Source organism: Oncorhynchus keta, chromosome 23 (assembly GCF_023373465.1).
Source record: "Oncorhynchus keta strain PuntledgeMale-10-30-2019 chromosome 23, Oket_V2, whole genome shotgun sequence".
NCBI lineage: Eukaryota > Metazoa > Chordata > Actinopteri > Salmoniformes > Salmonidae > Oncorhynchus > Oncorhynchus keta.
In genome coordinates, this window is record NC_068443.1 from 4479437 (window position 1) to 4498079 (window position 18643).

An 18643-nucleotide genomic window follows, 5' to 3' on the forward strand; every position below is an offset into this window, starting at 1 on the left:
CTGACTATAGTCATATCAACACTATCTCCAAGATGTGTGGCTGGCTGGTCTGACTATAGTTATATCAACAGTATCTCCAAGATGTGTGGCTGGCTGGTCTGACTATAGTCATATCAACACTATCTCCAAGATGTGTGGCTGGCTGGTCTGACTATAATTATATCAACACTATCTCCAAGATGTGTGGCTGGCTGGACCGACTATAGTTATATCAACACTATCTCCAAGATGTGTGGCTGGCTGGTCTGACTATAGTTATATCAACACTATCCCCAAGATGTGTGGCTGGCTGGTCTGACTATAGTTATATCAACACTATCTCCAAGATGTGTGGCTGGCTGGTCTGACTATAGTCATATAAACACTATAGTTATATTAACACTATCTCCAAGATGTGTGGCTGGCTGGTCTGACTACAGTTATATTAACACTATCTCCAAGATGTGTGGCTGGCTGGTCTGACTATAGTTATATCAACACTATCTCCAAGATGTGTGGCTGGCTGGTCTGACTATAGTTATATTAACACTATCTCCAAGATGTGTGGCTGGCTGGTCTGACTACAGTTATATTAACACTATCTCCAAGATGTGTGGCTGGCTGGTCTGACTATAGTTATAGCAACACTATCCCCAAGATGTGTGGCTGGCTGGTCTGACTATAGTCATATCAACACTATCTCCAAGATGTGTGGCTGGCTGGTCTGACTATAGTTATATCAACAGTATCTCCAAGATGTGTGGCTGGCTGGTCTGACTATAGTCATATCAACACTATCTCCAAGATGTGTGGCTGGCTGGTCTGACTATAGTTATATCAACACTATCTCCAAGATGTGTGGCTGGCTGGACCGACTATAGTTATATCAACACTATCTCCAAGATGTGTGGCTGGCTGGTCTGACTATAGTTATATCAACACTATCCCCAAGATGTGTGGCTGGCTGGTCTGACTATAGTTATATCAACACTATCTCCAAGATGTGTGGCTGGCTGGTCTGACTATAGTCATATCAACACTATAGTTATATTAACACTATCTCCAAGATGTGTGGCTGGCTGGTCTGACTACAGTTATATTAACACTATCTCCAAGATGTGTGGCTGGCTGGTCTGACTATAGTTATATCAACACTATCTCCAAGATGTGTGGCTGGCTGGTCTGACTATAGTTATATTAACACTATCTCCAAGATGTGTGGCTGGCTGGTCTGACTACAGTTATATTAACACTATCTCCAAGATGTGTGGCTGGCTGGTCTGACTATAGTTATAGCAACACTATCCCCAAGATGTGTGGCTGGCTGGTCTGACTATAGTTATAGCAACACTATCCTCAAGATGTGTGGCTGGCTGGCTTGTCTGACTATAGTCATATCAACAGTATCTCCAAGACGTGTGGCTGGCTGGCTGGTCTGACTATAGTCATATCAACAGTATCTCCAAGACGTGTGGCTGGCTGGCTGGCTTGTCTGACTATAGTAATATCAACAGTATCTCCAAGACGTGTGGCTGGCTGGCTGGCTGGCTGGTCTGACTATAGTTATATCAACACTATCTCCAAGATGTGTGGCTGGCTGGTCTGACTATAGTTATATCAACACTATCTCCAAGATGTGTGGCTGGCTGGTCTGACTATAGTTATATCAACACTATCTCCAAGATGTGTGGCTGGCTGGTCTGACTATAGTTATATCAACACTATCTCCAAGATGTGTGGCTGGCTGGTCTGACTATAGTTATATCAACACTATCTCCAAGATGTGTGGCTGGCTGGTCTGACTATAGTTATATCAACACTATCTCCAAGATGTGTGGCTGGCTGGTCTGACTATAGTTATATCAACACTATCTCCAAGATGTGTGGCTGGCTGGTCTGACTATAGTTATATCAACACTATCTCCAAGATGTGTGGCTGGCTGGTCTGACTATAGTTATATCAACACTATCCCCAAGATGTGTGGCTGGCTGGTCTGACTATAGTTATATCAACACTATCTCCAAGATGTGTGGCTGGCTGGTCTGACTATAGTTATATCAACACTATCTCCAAGATGTGTGGCTGGCTGGTCTGACTATAGTTATATTAACACTATCCCCAAGATGTGTGGCTGGCTGGTCTGACTATAGTTATATCAACACTATCTCCAAGATGTGTGGCTGGCTGGTCTGACTATAGTTATATCAACACTATCTCCAAGATGTGTGGCTGGCTGGTCTGACTATAGTTATATCAACACTATCTCCAAGATGTGTGGCTGGCTGGTCTGACTATAGTTATATCAACACTATCCCCAAGATGTGCGGCTGGCTGGTCTGACTATAGTTATATCAACACTATCCCCAAGATGTGTGGCTGGCTGGTCTGACTATAGTTATATCAACACTATCCCCAAGATGTGTGGCTGGCTGGTCTGACTATAGTTATATCAACACTATCTCCAAGATGTGTGGCTGGCTGGTCTGACTATAGTCATATCAACACTATCCCCAAGATGTGCGGCTGGCTGGTCTGACTATAGTTATATCAACACTATCTCCAAGATGTGCGGCTGGCTGGTCTGACTATAGTTATATCAACACTATCTCCAAGATGTGTGGCTGGCTGGTCTGACTATAGTTATATCAACACTATCTCCAAGATGTGCAGCTGGCTGGTCTGACTATAGTTATATCAACACTATCTCCAAGATGTGCGGCTGGCTGGTCTGACTATAGTTATATCAACACTATCTCCAAGATGTGCGGCTGGCTGGTCTGACTATAGTCATATCAACAGTTTCCCCAAGATGTGTGGCTGGCTGGTCTGACTATAGTTATATCAACACTATCTCCAAGATGTGTGGCTGGCTGGTCTGACTATAGTTATATCAACACTATCTCCAAGATGTGTGGCTGGCTGGTCTGACTATAGTTATATCAACACTATCCCCAAGATGTGTGGCTGGCTGGTCTGACTATAGTTATATCAACACTATCCCCAAGATGTGTGGCTGGCTGGTCTGACTATAGTTATATCAACACTATCCCCAAGATGTGTGGCTGGCTGGTCTGACTATAGTTATATCAACACTATCCCCAAGATGTGTGGCTGGCTGATCTGACTATAGTCATATCAACAGTTTCCACAAGATGTGTGGCTGGCTGGTCTGACTATAGTTATATCAACACTATCTCCAAGATGTGTGGCTGGCTGGTCTGACTATAGTTATATCAACACTATCCCCAAGATGTGTGGCTGGCTGGTCTGACTATAGTTATATCAACACTATCCCCAAGATGTGTGGCTGACTGGTCTGACTATAGTCATATCAACAGTATCCACAAGACGTGTGGCTGGCTGGCTGGTCTGACTATAGTCATATCAACAGTATCCACAAGACGTGTGGCTGGCTGGTCTGACTATAGTCATATCAACAGTATCCACAAGACGTGTGGCTGGCTGGTCTGACTATAGTCATATCAACAGTATCCACAAGACGTGTGGCTGGCTGGCTGGCTGGTCTGACTATAGTCATATCAACAGTATCCACAAGACGTGTGGCTGGCTGGCTGGCTTGTTTGACTATAGTCATATCAACAGTATCCACCGTGTGGCTGGCTGGCTGGTCTGACTATAGTCATATCAACAGTATCCACCGTGTGGCTGGCTGGCTGGCTGGTCTGACTATAGTCATATCAACAGTATCCACAAGACGTGTGGCTGGCTGGTTTGACGATAGTCATATCACAGTATCTCCAAGATGTGTGGCTGGCTGGTTTGACGATAGTCATATCACAGTATCTCCAAGACGTGTGGCTGGCTGGCTGGTCTGACTATAGTCATATCAACAGTTTCCCCAAGATGTGTGGCTGGCTGGCTGGTCTGACTATAGTCATATCAATACTATCCCCAAGACGTGTGGCTGGCTGGTCTGACTATAGTGACGGGGCGGCTCCCCTTGTCACTCCCCTTGCTACTCCGCTTGCTACTCCCCTTGTCACTACCCTTGCTACTCCCCTTGCTACTCCCCTTGTCACTCCCCTTGTCACTCCCCTTGCTACTCCCCTTGCTACTCCCCTTGCTACTCCACTTGCCACTCCCCTTGCTACTCCCCTTGTCACTCCCCTTGACACTCCCCTTGCTACTCCCCTTGTCACTCCCCTTGCTACTCCCCTTGCCACTCCCCTTGCCACTCCCCTTGTCACTCCCCTTGCTACTCCCCTTGTCACTCCCCTTGCTACTCCCCTTGTCACTCCCCTTGCTACTCCCCTTGCCACTCCCCTTGCTACTCCCCTTGTCACTCCCCTTGCCACTCCCCTTGTCACTCCCCTTGCAACTCACCCTTGTCACTCCCCTTGCTACTCCCCTTGCTACTACCCTTGCTACTCCACTTGCCACTCCCCTTGTCACTCCCCTTGTCACTCCCCTTCACTCCCCTTGCTCCCCTTGCTACTCCACTTGCCACTCCCCTTGCCACTCCCCTTGTCACTCCCCTTGTCACTCCCCTTGCTACTCCTTGCACTCCCCTTGTCACTCCCCTTGACACTCCCTTGCTACTCCCCTTGCTACTCCCCTTGTCAATCCCCTTGCTACTCCCCTTGTCACTCCCCTTGCTACTCCCCTTGTCACTCCCCTTGCTACTCCCCTTGCCACTCCCCTTGTCACTCCCCTTGCCACTCCCCTTGCCACTCCCCTTGCCACTCCCCTTGTCACTCCCCTTGCTACTCCCCTTGCTACTCCCCTTGTCACTCCCCTTGCTACTCCCCTTGCTACTCCCCTTGTCACTCCCCTTGTCACTCCCCTTGCTACTCCCCTTGCTACTCCCCTTGCCACTCCCCTTGCTACTCCCCTTGTCACTCCCCTTGTCACTCCCCTTGCTACTCCCCTTGCCACTCCCCTTGCCACTCCCCTTGCTACTCCCCTTGTCACTCCCCTTGCCACTCCCCTTGTCACTCCCCTTGCCACTCCCCTTGTTACTCACCTTGTCACTCCCCTTGCTACTCCCCTTGCTACTCCACTTGCCACTCCCCTTGCTACTCCCCTTCCTACTCCCATTGTCACTCCCCTTGTCACTCCCCTTGCTACTCCCCTTCCTACTCCCCATTGTCACTCCCCTTGCCACTCCCCTTGTCACTCCCCTTGTCACTCCCCTTGCTACTCCGCTTGCTACTCCCCTTGTCACTCCCCTTGCTACTCCCCTTGTCACTCCCCTTGCTACTCCCATTGTCACTCCCCTTGCTACTCCCCTTGTCACTCCCCTTGCTACTCCCCTTGTTACTCCCCTTGCTACTCCCCTTGCTACTCCCCTTGCTACTCCCCTTCCTACTCCCATTGTCACTCCCCTTGCGACTCCCTTGCTACTCCCCTTGTCACTCCCCTTGCTCACTCCCCTTGCTAATCCCCTTGTCACTCCCCTTGCTACTCCTTGTCACTCCCCTTGCTACTCCCCTTGCCACTCCCCTTGCCACTCCCCTTGTCACTCCCCTTGTCACTCCCCTTGCTACTCCCCTTGCCACTCCCCTTGCTACTCCCCTTGTCACTCCCCTTGCTACTCCCCTTGCTACTCCCCTTGCCACTCCCCTTGCCACTCCCCTTGCGACTCCCCTTGTCACTCCCCTTGCTACTCCCCTTGATACTCCCCTTCCTACTCCCATTGTCACTCCCTTGCGACTCCCCTTGTCACTCCCCTTGCTACTCCCCTTGTCACTCCCCTTGCTACTCCCCTTGACACTCCCCTTGCTACTCCCCTTGTCACTCCCCTTGCTACTCCCCTTGCCACTCCCCTTGCTACTCCCCTTGCTACTCCCCTTGTCACTCCAATTGTCACTCCCCTTGCTACTCCCTTGTCACTCCCCTTGCTACTCCCCTTGTCAATCCCCTTGCTACTCCCCTTGCTACTCCCCTTGTCAATCCCCTTGCTACTCCCCTTGTCACTCCCTTGTCACTCCCCTTGCTACTCCCCTTGCTACTCCCCTTGCTACTCCCCTTGTCAATCCCCTTGCTACTCCCCTTGCTACTCCCCTTGTCAATCCCCTTGCTACTCCCCTTGTCACTCCCCTTGTCACTCCCCTTGCTACTCCTTGTCACTCCCCTTGCTACTCCCTTGCCACTCCCCTTGTCACTCCCCTTGTCACTCCCCTTGCTACTCACCTTGTCACTCCCCTTGTCACTCCCCTTGTCACTCCCCTTGTCACTCCCCTTGCCACTCCCCTTGCTACTCCCCTTGTCACTCCCCTTGCTACTCCCCTTGTCACTCCCCTTGCTACTCCCCTTGCTACTCCCCTTGCCACTCCCCTTGCCACTCCCCTTGTCACTCCCCTTGCTACTCCCCTTGCTACTCCCCTTGCTACTCCCCTTGTCAATCCCCTTGCTACTCCCCTTGCTACTCCCCTTGTCAATCCCCTTGCTACTCCCCTTGCTACTCGCCTTGTCACTCCCCTTGCTACTCCCTTGTCACTCCCCTTGCTACTCCCCTTGCCACTCCCCTTGTCACTCCCCTTGTCACTCCCCTTGTCACTCCCGTTGCCACTCCCCTTGCCACTCCCCTTGTCACTCCCCTTGCTACTCCCTTGTCACTCCCCTTGCTACTCCCCTTGCCACTCCCCTTGTCACTCCCCTTGTTACTCCCCTTGTCACTCCCCTTGCTACTCCCCTTGTCACTCCCCTTGCTACTCCCCTTGTTACTCCCCTTGTCACTCCCCTTGTCACTCCCCTTGCTACTCCCCTTGCCACTCCCCTTGTCACTCCCCTTGTCACTCCCCTTGCCACTCCCCTTGTCACTCCCCTTGTCACTCCCCTTGTCACTCCCCTTGCTACTCCCCTTGCCACTCCCCTTGTCACTCCCCTTGTCACTCCCCTTGTCACTCCCCTTGCCACTCCCCTTGTCACTCCCCTTGCCACTCCCCTTGCCACTCCCCTTGCCACTCCCCTTGTCACTCCCCTTGTCACTCCCCTTGTCACTCCCCTTGCTACTCCCCTTGTCACTCCCCTTGTCACTCCCCTTGTCACTCCCCTTGCCACTCCCCTTGTCACTCCCCTTGTCACTCCCCTTGTCACTCCCCTTGTCACTCCCCTTGCCACTCCCCTTGTCACTCCCCTTGCCACTCCCCTTGTCACTCCCCTTGTCACTCCCCTTGTCACTCCCCTTGCCACTCCCCTTGTCACTCCCCTTGTCACTCCCCTTGCCACTCCCCTTGCCACTCCCCTTGACACTCCCCTTGCTACTGATATTCTGATGTTCTGTAGTGATAACTCTGCCCCTGTCATCTGTCTCCTGTCCTCCTCAGTTAAGACAGAGCCTGTTAAAGTGAGACTGACTACCGCAGAAGGCAGCACCGGACAGCCATGCAGGCGAAGGAAACACCACAACACAGTTTCAACTTCTCATTTCTCCCTTTAAACCGGAGCCGAACACACATGCTTCACTGTCAGATGTTGGTGTTGTACCAGCCATATTAAAACCAACTCTCACCATGTTTACCATTGCAGACATCTGTTTCACTTCACACCCATACACACCAATACACACCAATACACACCGATACACACCGATACACACCGATGCACACCAATAAACACCGATACACACCAATACACACCAATACACACCGATACACACCGATACACACCAATACACACCAATACACACCGATACACACCGATACACACCGATACACACCGATACACACCAATAAACACCGATACACACCAATACACACCAATACACACCGATACACACCGATACACACCGATTACACCGATACACACCAATACACACCAATACACACCGATACACACCAATACACACCGAACACACCAATACACACCAATACACACCAATACACACCAATACACACCAATACACACCAATACACACCAATACACACCGATACACACCAATAAACACTGATACACACCAATACACACCAATACACACCAATACACACCAATACACACCAATACACACCAATACACACCAATACACACCAATTCACCAATACACACCGATACACACCAATAAACACCGATACACACCAATACACACCAATACACACCGATGTTAACACCGATACACACGATACACACCAATACACACCAATACACACCAATACACACCGATACACACCATACACACCGAGGACACACCAATACACACCAATTCACCAATACACACCAATACACACCGATACACACCGATACACACCGAACACACCAATAAACACCGATACACACCAATAAACACCGATACACACCAATACACACCAATACACACCAATACACACCAATACACACCAATACACACCAATACACACCGATACACACCGATACACACCAATACACACCAATACACACCAATACACACCAATACACACCAATACACACCAATACACACCAATACACACCAATACACACCGATACACACCGATACACACCGATGCACACCAATAAACACCGATACACACCAATACACACCAATACACACCGATACACACCGATACACACCAATACACACCGATACACACCGATACACACCAATACACACCGATACACACCAATACACACCGATACACACCAATACACACCGATACACATACGCTATTCACGTGATGTCATCGTTATTCTCACTCTTGTCACAAAATATGCTTTTACCATATTTATTCAAAATCTACATCAAATGATATTTTATGCAGTGCTGGTGAAATGGACAATCCAACACATCAGCTGTTGCTTCATGGGATAATGACATCGCCATGCAACCTTATATCTTGTGTAATTTGTCCATTCTTTTGAAAGAATGTGAATTGTCCTACATGAAATTCTCTGAAAGATGAGGAAGGAACCCAGCAGGTGTTCCTACAGGAAAATGGCCGCCCTGGAAATCTTGTGGAATTACCTGGAGGATTCTTACCCGCAGGATATCCCACAGGATGTGGGGGCCATTTTGGTGTAGGAAATTTCCTGCAGCTAGTCATTCAGGAAACAATCCTGCAAGATTTATTTGAGGTCTACCTGCAAGATTCCTACATGATTCTGCAGGATTCCTGCAGGAATTGTCCGACTGGAAAGTGGCCACGATAATCCGGTGATATATTCTGCAGGACTTCCTGTATGACTTTTTTGTTAAGGTAAGAACAAACAGAGAGGAGAGTTGGCAGCGGTATGTCTTTGTTACCTTTCCAAAGTCCCGGACATCAAACAGATCGAAGGCCTCGAACAGATCAGTCTTCTTCATCCCAAACACCTCACAGCAGGATGTCAGGAAGGTCCGGATATTCTTCAAGCAGAGGAACTGGGAACAGAAGAACAAAAATAGTTCAAAATAGAACACTAAGACATATTGGTTAGTGTTCTATAACTAATACGTCAGCACAGGTGACAAAGTTAAACGTCAGTATTTAGACATATTCTAATGAGACCGGTTTGCACAATAAGACATTCATAACACATTCATAAGACATACATTAGATGTTAATAAGACATTCATAAGACATACATTAGATGTTAATAAGACATTCATAACACATTCATAAGACATACATTAGATGTTAATAAGACATTCATAACACATTCATAAGACATACATTAGATGTTAATAAGACATTCATAACACATTCATAAGACATACATTAGATGTTAATAAGACATTCATAACACATTCATAAGACATACATTAGATGTTAAGACATTCATAACACATTCATAAGACATACATTAGATGTTAATAAGACATTCATAACACATTCATAAGACATACATTAGATGTTAATAAGACATTCATAACACATTCATAAGACATACATTAGATGTTAAGACATTCATAACACATTCATAAGACATACATTAGATGTTAATAAGACATTCATAACACATTCATAAGACATACATTAGATGTTAATAAGACATTCATAACACATTCATAAGACATACATTAGATGTTAATAAGACATTCATAACACATTCATAAGACATACATTAGATGTTAATAAGACATTCATAACACATTCATAAGACATACATTAGATGTTAATAAGACATTCATAACACATTCATAAGACATACATTAGATGTTAATAAGACATTTATAACACATTCATAAGACATACATTAGATGTTAATAAGACATTCATAAGACATACATTAGATGTTAATAAGACATTCATAACACATTCATAAGACATACATTAGATGTTAATAAGACATTCATAACACATTCATAAGACATACATTAGATGTTAATAAGACATTCATAAGACATACATTAGATGTTAATACATTTATAACACATAATACAGTACATTAATAACCTCCTGGTGAACTCTAACATTTATCTCTGTTCCTATTTCTGAAAATTCATCAAATTTATCAAACAGACTCAAAGAACACACACTGTACTTCAAAGCTTTTGAGGGACTTTTAAGTTCCTACATACTCTTTCTTGAACATTAATGACTGAGAGATGATGACATTAACCATCAATATTTGATTGCTGGAGAAGGTTAAACCTTTAGCAAAGTGGAGTTTTCCAACAAATCTATTCCATTAGGATAAATCAGGACACATCACACTTGTGAACACCAGTCTGAGGGCCAGTCCAGGACAACATCAACACTTGATTTTATGGTTTTTATGACTTTTTAACTTTCAGCTTTCCATTTATTTATTTTAATGTTTTAAAAAAAAAAGATATACTGTAATGGGATTTAATATATACATGTATTCAATCATGGCAATGTGATTGACCGGATAAGAAATGTGGGACTACAGGGGGGGTTATTTGGTTGGGCTTTATACATTTTCACCAATTATCACGCTCAGTTGGGGGTCAGGATATCCAGTCTTATTACAGTGTGGCAGGAAGTTGGAACAGAAATACTACACAATATTCATTCTCAACATGCCCAGAGCTGCTCAGAGCTGGTGACACAGTACAACTAGACATTTAGTTAATAAAGCCCTTTGTGAGTTAAATAGCTGTGACTTTGACTGTTGGGCAGCGCTCTTCCACTTCCTCCACCGACAGAGAGCTAGAGAGAGAGAGAGAGAGAGAGAGAGAGAGAGAGAGAGAGAGAGAGAGAGAGAGAGAGAGAGAGAGAGAGAGAGAGAGAGAGAGAGAGAGAGAGAGAGAGAGAGAGAGAGAGAGAGAGAGAGAGAGAGAGAGAGAGAGAGAGAGAGGGCCCCTGGGGTTAGAGGATAAATCACAGGTATCTTTGTGATCAACTGTTATGATAAGGAGACCCAGGAGGAGACTAGCGACACGTCCTCAGATGTAGAATACGCCAAGACTCTGCCATGTAACAACACTGGGGGGGAATCGATATGTAGGCCTAATCAATTTAGGTACTGTAGACACACTATATTTTTTATTATATTGTACTGTTTTAAAGTGTGTCTGCCTAAAGGTCTCGGTTTTACTCCACAGGATCAATCTGAACGTCACAGCGCAAAGTAATCCACTTTCTCCCTCTCTTCTTTCTTCTTCTCTTTCAAGTCATTCATTTATTTTTCTCGGTCTCTGATTCTCTCGCTCTCTGTATGAATACACTGTTTTTGGTTGAAGAATCAGCTCTGTCAAAGACATGTCTCAACTACTGTGAGTATTCCACATTTAAATGTCAAATATATCAAAATGGTACAATATAGGTTGGCACCAACGTTGATAATGCATATCGTCACCCACACATACACATTCCACTGCCTGCTCCACAAAATGCAGATTTTACACTACGTACCCCTAGATGCAGATTTTACACTACCTACCCCTAGATGCAGATTTTACACTACGTACCCCTAGATGCAGATTTTACACTACCTACCCCTAGATGCAGATTTTACACTACCTACCCCTAGATGCAGATTTTACACTACCTACCCCTAGATGCAGATTTTACACTACCTACCCCTAGATGCAGATTTTACACTACCTACCCCTAGATGCAGATTTTACACTACGTACCCCTAGATGCAGATTTTACACTACCTACCCCTAGATGCAGATTTTACACTACCTACCCCTAGATGCAGATTTTACACTACCTACCCCTAGATGCAGATTTTACACTACCTACCCCTAGATGCAGATTTTACACTACCTACCCCTAGCTGCAGATTTTACACTACCTACCCCTAGATGCAGATTTTACACTACCTACCCCTAGATGCAGATTTTACACTAACTACCCCTAGATGCAGATTTTACACTACCTACCCCTAGATGCAGATTTTACACTACCTACCCCTAGATGCAGATTTTACACTACCTACCCCTAGATGCAGATTTTACACTACCTACCCCTTGATGCAGATTTTACACTACCTACCCCTAGATGCAGATTTTACACTACCTACCCCTAGATGCAGATTTTACACTACCTACCCCTAGCTGCAGATTTTACACTACCTACCCCTAGATGCAGATTTTACACTACCTACCCCTAGATGCAGATTTTACACTACCTACCCCTAGATGCAGATTTTACACTACCTACCCCTAGATGCAGATTTTACACTACCTACCCCTAGATGCAGATTTTACACTACCTACCCCTAGATGCAGATTTTACACTAACTACCCCTAGATGCAGATGTTACACTACCTACCCCTAGATGCAGATTTTACACTACCTACCCCTAGATGCAGATTTTACACTAACTACCCCTAGATGCAGATTTTACACTACCTACCCCTAGATGCAGATTTTACACTACCTACCCCTAGATGCAGATTTTACACTACGTACCCCTAGATGCAGATTTTACACTACCTACCCTAGATGCAGATTTTACACTACCTACCCCTAGATGCAGATTTTACACTACGTACCCCTAGATGCAGATTTTACACTACCTACCCCTAGATGCAGATTTTACACTACCTACCCCTAGATGCAGATTTTACACTACGTACCCCTAGATGCAGATTTTACACTACCTACCCCTAGATGCAGATTTTACACTACCTACCCCTAGATGCAGATTTTACACTACCTACCCCTAGATGCAGATTTTACACTACCTACCCCTAGCTGCAGATTTTACACTACCTACCCCTAGATGCAGATTTTACACTACCTACCCCTAGATGCAGATTTTACACTACCTACCCCTAGATGCAGATTTTACACTACCTACCCCTAGATGCAGATTTTACACTACCTACCCCTAGATGCAGATTTTACACTACCTACCCCTAGATGCAGTACTTGGCTAAAAATAGCAGTTCAGTAGGCTATAACTACTTAATCACAGTACACTGCCCGCTTATCCATCTCTCTCTCCCCATTCCTCCCTCTCTCTCTCTCCATCCCTCCCTCCCCCTCTATCTCTCTCCATCCCTCCCTCCCCCTCTCTCTCTCTCCATCCCTCCCTCCCCCTCTCTCTCTCTCCATCCCTCCCTCCCCCTCTATCTCTCCATCCCTCCCTCCCTTCAATCCATTATGATAGACCTCTGCTTGTATTAAACCACATTGTATGGCTAGAACAGTGGTAGCGCACAATGACAAAGCCATTTCCTATCTGGACTTACTACACAGATGACCTACTACACAGATGACCTACTGCATCAGATGACCTACTGCATCAGATGACCTACTGCATCAGATGACCTACTGCATCAGATGACCTACTGCATCAGATGACCTACTGCATCAGATGACCTACTGCTGTAGGCTACAGCTTTCTGCATTGTCCAGTAAGATATGCCTGGACCGGAGCTCTATTCTATTCTATAGTCCAGAATGGATAAACACACAATGGGAAAAGCTTACAAATCCAATACGAATCCACACAGATCCATGAAACAGCCATGTTGCGAGATAATAGACAACACTGATAATAAATGAATTGATTGTCCATTCAGGGGAAAGATGTAAACGTTGACAATGACGTTGTGACATATTACAGAAACGGAAAGATTAAAACACATCCTAATCTATAGTGGGGTGGTCTGACTGTGGGTGTTTCTGCAGAAATTGTCGGTTGCTCAATGCAGTGACACTCTTGAGCGAAACATACACCTTTAATAAAACCCTGTTATGTTATCCTGTTATCCTGTTATCCTGTTATCCTGTTATCCTGTTATCCTGTTATGGCTGTTATCCTGTTATCCTGTTATCCTGTTATCCTGTTATCCTGTTATGTTATCCTGTTATCCTGTTATCCTGTTATCCTGTTATGTTATCCTGTTATCCTGTTATCCTGTTATCCTGTTACCCTGTTATCCTGTTATCCTGTTATGTTATCCTGTTATCCTGTTATCCTGTTATCCTGTTATGTTATCCTGTTATCCTGTTATCCTGTTATCCTGTTATCCTGTTATCCTGTTATCCTGTTATGGCTGTTATCCTGTTATCCTGTTATCCTGTTATCCTGTTATCCTGTTATCCTGTTATCCTGTTATGTTATCCTGTTATCCTGTTATCCTGTTATGTTATCCTGTTATCCTGTTATCCTGTTATCCTGTTATCCTGTTATGGCTGTTATCCTGTTATGGCTGTTATGTTATCCTGTTATCCTGTTATCCTGTTATGGCTGTTATCCTGTTATCCTGTTATGTTATCCTGTTATCCTGTTATCCTGTTATCCTGTTATGTTATCCTGTTATCCTGTTATCCTGTTATCCTGTTATGGCTGTTATCCTGTTATCCTGTTATCCTGTTATCCTGTTACCCTGTTATCCTGTTATCCTGTTATCCTGTTATGGCTGTGATCCAGGTACAGGGATCAACATCAGGGGACATTTCAGAGTGACTAACTAAAAATACAACGTCGAAACATTAAACATTCTTGAAAATGCAAAGTGTCTTACATCCTTCCAAAAGATTAGGATCAGGATACCATTGCTTTTGTTTGAGAAGAGCAAGCTTTCTCTATGACCAAGGCCACAAGCAGGGCCAGATTCACAGCTAAACGTACACTTTTAAAACAGCTTTCTCTATGACCAAGGCCACAAGCAGGGCCAGATACACAGCTAAACGTACACTTTTAAAACAGCTTTCTCTATGACCAAGGCCACAAGCAGGGCCAGATACACAGCTAAACGTACACTTTTAAAACAGCTTTCTCTATGACCAAGGCCACAAGCAGGGCCAGATTCACAGCTAAACGTACACTTTTAAAACAGCTTTCTCTATGACCAAGGCCACAAGCAGGGCCAGATTCACAGCTAAACGTACACTTTTAAAACAGCTTTCTCTATGACCAAGGCCACAAGCAGGGCCAGATACACAGCTAAACGTACACTTTTAAAACAGCTTTCTCTATGACCAAGGCCACAAGCAGGGCCAGATACACAGCTAAACGTACACTTTTAAAACAGCTTTCTCTATGACCAAGGCCACAGGCAGGGCCAGATTCACAGCTAAACGTACACTTTTAAAACAGCTTTCTCTTTGACCAAGGCCACAAGCCTTTGAACGGGGTATGGTAGTAGGTGCCAGGCGCACCGGTTTGGGTCTTTGAATGGGGTATGGTAGTAGGTGCCAGGCGCACCGGTTTGGGTCTTTGAACGGGGTATGGTAGTAGGTGCCAGGCGCACCGGTTTGGGTCTTTCAACGGGGTATGGTAGTAGGTGCCAGGCGCACCGGTTTGGGTCTTTCAACGGGGTATGGTAGTAGGTGCCAGGCGCACCGGTTTGGGTCTTTGAACGGGGTATGGTAGTAGGTGCCAGGCGCACCGGTTTGGGTCTTTGAACGGGGTATGGTAGTAGGTGCCAGGCGCACCGGTTTGGGTCTTTGAACGGGGTATGGTAGTAGGTGCCAGGCGCACCGGTTTGGGTCTTTGAACGGGGTATGGTAGTAGGTGCCAGGCGCACCGGTTTGGGTCTTTGAACGGGGTATGGTAGTAGGTGCCAGGCGCACCGGTTTGGGTCTTTGAACAGGGTATGGTAGTAGGTGCCAGGCGCACCGGTTTGGGTCTTTGAACAGGGTATGGTAGTAGGTGCCAGGCGCACCGGTTTGGGTCTTTGAACAGGGTATGGTAGTAGGTGCCAGGTGCACCGGTTTGAGTGTGTTAAGAACCGCAACACTGCTGAGTTCTTCACACGCAACAGTTTCCTGTGTGTATCTAGAAAGGTCCAAACCAAAGGACATCCAGCCAATCTTTTGTCTTGCCCATTCACCCTCTGAATAGCACACATACGCAATCCATGTCTCAATTGTCTCAAGGTTTAAAAATCCTTCTTTAACCCGTCTCCTCCCTTTCATCTACACTGATTGAAGTGGATTTAACAAGTGACATCATTAAGGGATCATAGCTTTCACCTGGATTTACCTGGTCAGTCCATGTCATGGAAAGAGCAGGTGTCTTTTATGTTTTGTACACTCACTGTAAATCTGCCATTTTGATTTTAAGAGAATCTGTCAAAAAACTACAAGGCCTAGTGGTCATTTCAATAAAGTCTACAACTAGTAAAAGGCTACTGACAGATGTAGTATAAATCATGCAGCCGACACACATCTGTGTGTGTGTGTGTGTGTGTGTGTGTGTGTGTGTGTGTGTGTGTGTGTGTGTGTGTGTGTGTGTGTGTGTGTGTGTGTGTGTGTGTGTGTGTGTGTGTGTGTGTGTGTCTGTAACTAAAGGGTGGATCAAAGCTGGGATGTTATCTGTCCCCTGGAATGAGTGTTGTGGTGGAGAGGATGGAGGATTCTGGGTAGAGAGCGGCGATCTACCCTATGTCCTATGTAGTGCACTACTTTTGACCAGAGCCCCTATGGTAATAGGGTGCCAGTTGGGATGCACACTCTGGACAGCATTCCTGTGTCCCCATGGGGCTGAAGCTTTTTACAAACTTCCTCAACATGATGAGTAGAAGTAGTTAAGAGGAACCCGAGGTTGAAAACCAACAAGGTTTATAAGACTGTTGGCCAATAGAGTCAACATTATTCATTAATAACAGCTAGGAAATACATGTGTGTATTTGAAGTATTAGTTGTAGCTGGGTAGTATAGACCACTTCATTATGTATAACAAACATGTCCATAAGTAAGTTGAGTATACCGACTGTCATTACTAAGAAGAGCGCTGAGGATTTTAGAATAGCAATTAGCAAACCTACTTGGCTTTGTGTCAACATAATAATATTGTTTGACAAGAAACAGAAATCCATGAGATGGTTTACCTCTCACTGACTCAGGCACCAGTTTCACTAGATGAAATAGGCCTATATGTTTAATATAATTATAGTGGCAGTTGGTATTTATCTGTGATGATGAATAAACTAGCCAAACCCGAAATCGCATAAAATAGTTTAAACTAATGACAATTATTTAAAAGGTGTGTATGACATCAAGGACTATCAATTTCAAATCAATCATGAAATAAATTTATGTATTTCATCATTTACACACAAAAAAATGTTGCTCGCACCAAATAATACTTGAATAAAAATAAATGGTTTGGTCGCCATTGAATTTATCACACTTTTAAGACTTGTCCCTGTAGCTAGCCTACTAGGCTACATACCAAGCAAAATAACAGTTGTCTTTACCTGAGACATCTGTGGTCTAAGGTTAATCTCCTTCAGGTTGATGGTGTGTGGTTTCAAGTTGTTGAGCAGCTGACAGAGCAGCACCCCGTCCCGGAGCGTCTGAGCCAAGTCAAATACCTGGGCACTGTCCCCGGTTACCCGATGGTTCGGAGGAAGCACCTTGCAGTTTATCAGCCACAATGCGCACTGCCGCCAGTACTTCATCTCCGCTTTCCAGAGTCGAAACAAAGTAGAAGAATAACTCAAAATAGTTATGTCTATTCAATAAGTGTTTGAAACGACATTGTAAACGAAGAACTGGACGTTTGAAAGCTGTCACTCTGGTTCTGTTCCTTGTGACGATGAAGAAAGTGACGCTACTTTCTGCTCCACTCCAGCAGAATCGCGAGGTGCGCGGTACTGAACTGGTTGCAGTGTGTTTATGGAGCGTGATACTTTTGCACATGACTTCCTCTTCCGTCTACATGTTTTTTGTATTTGTTGAATTCGTATGACAAATACTAAATGCTTCTCTAAAGAAGTGACATATTTGGACATGTCATTCATTCATTTAAAAAAAAAATGGCAATTGACAAATGGCCAAATATTATTGTGGGAAGTTCACTGAAATGCACGGAGCGAGTGGAATTTAATGGATTACCACACCATAATACACTATATGATACATAATCCCCGAATTACTATGACAATCAATGCGAACGTTTATTGGATCCATTAGAGTGATGTCATTCACTGTACAATATCATTAAGGCATACATACAGATTGTGACAACTGTATTTCTAGAAACACTTCATTGCTATATAAAAAAATAAAAGGTAAAGCAGTGAAACATTGAGAAAGAAGGCACAACCTTGTTTTAAAGCAGACATTCCTTCTGGATTACACTGTAAATGGCTTTACATGGTGCCTGTTCACTTTAAAGTAAGGGATTTGGTGAAAGGAACCAGAAATATATTTTTGTTTCATGAAACTACAGTCTGAGACAATAATGGAATAGGCCTGCTATAAAGAAAAATCACACATTTAAGGACCAGACATGAAATGGGTTTAGAATATTTATTGAGGAGATAGAATGGGTGTTTCGAATGAGGATTCAGTGGGAGAATGAGAATGGGCCGGATGAAGCCAAGGGCTGCAGATGAAGGATCCGGAGAAGTTGAAACTCTAGGTTTTGGCC

General features: G+C 45.0%; 1 protein-coding gene across 3 annotated transcripts in view; it reads right to left on the reverse strand.

The window, feature by feature from the left end:
- vav3b (vav 3 guanine nucleotide exchange factor b) overlaps nucleotides 1–17866 on the reverse strand; it is a 120269-nt gene extending 102403 nt beyond the window's left edge. For all 3 annotated transcript variants that reach the window (XM_052475979.1, XM_052475978.1, XM_052475980.1), the window contains exons 1-2: nucleotides 17466–17866; nucleotides 9156–9272 (exon numbers count right to left, since the gene is read on the reverse strand). In XM_052475979.1, the coding sequence (XP_052331939.1) occupies nucleotides 9156–9272; nucleotides 17466–17669 (321 nt within the window). In that variant the 5' untranslated portion in view covers nucleotides 17670–17866. The remainder of the gene's footprint in view (nucleotides 1–9155; nucleotides 9273–17465) is intronic.
- Nucleotides 17867–18643: the final 777 nt, after the last annotated feature.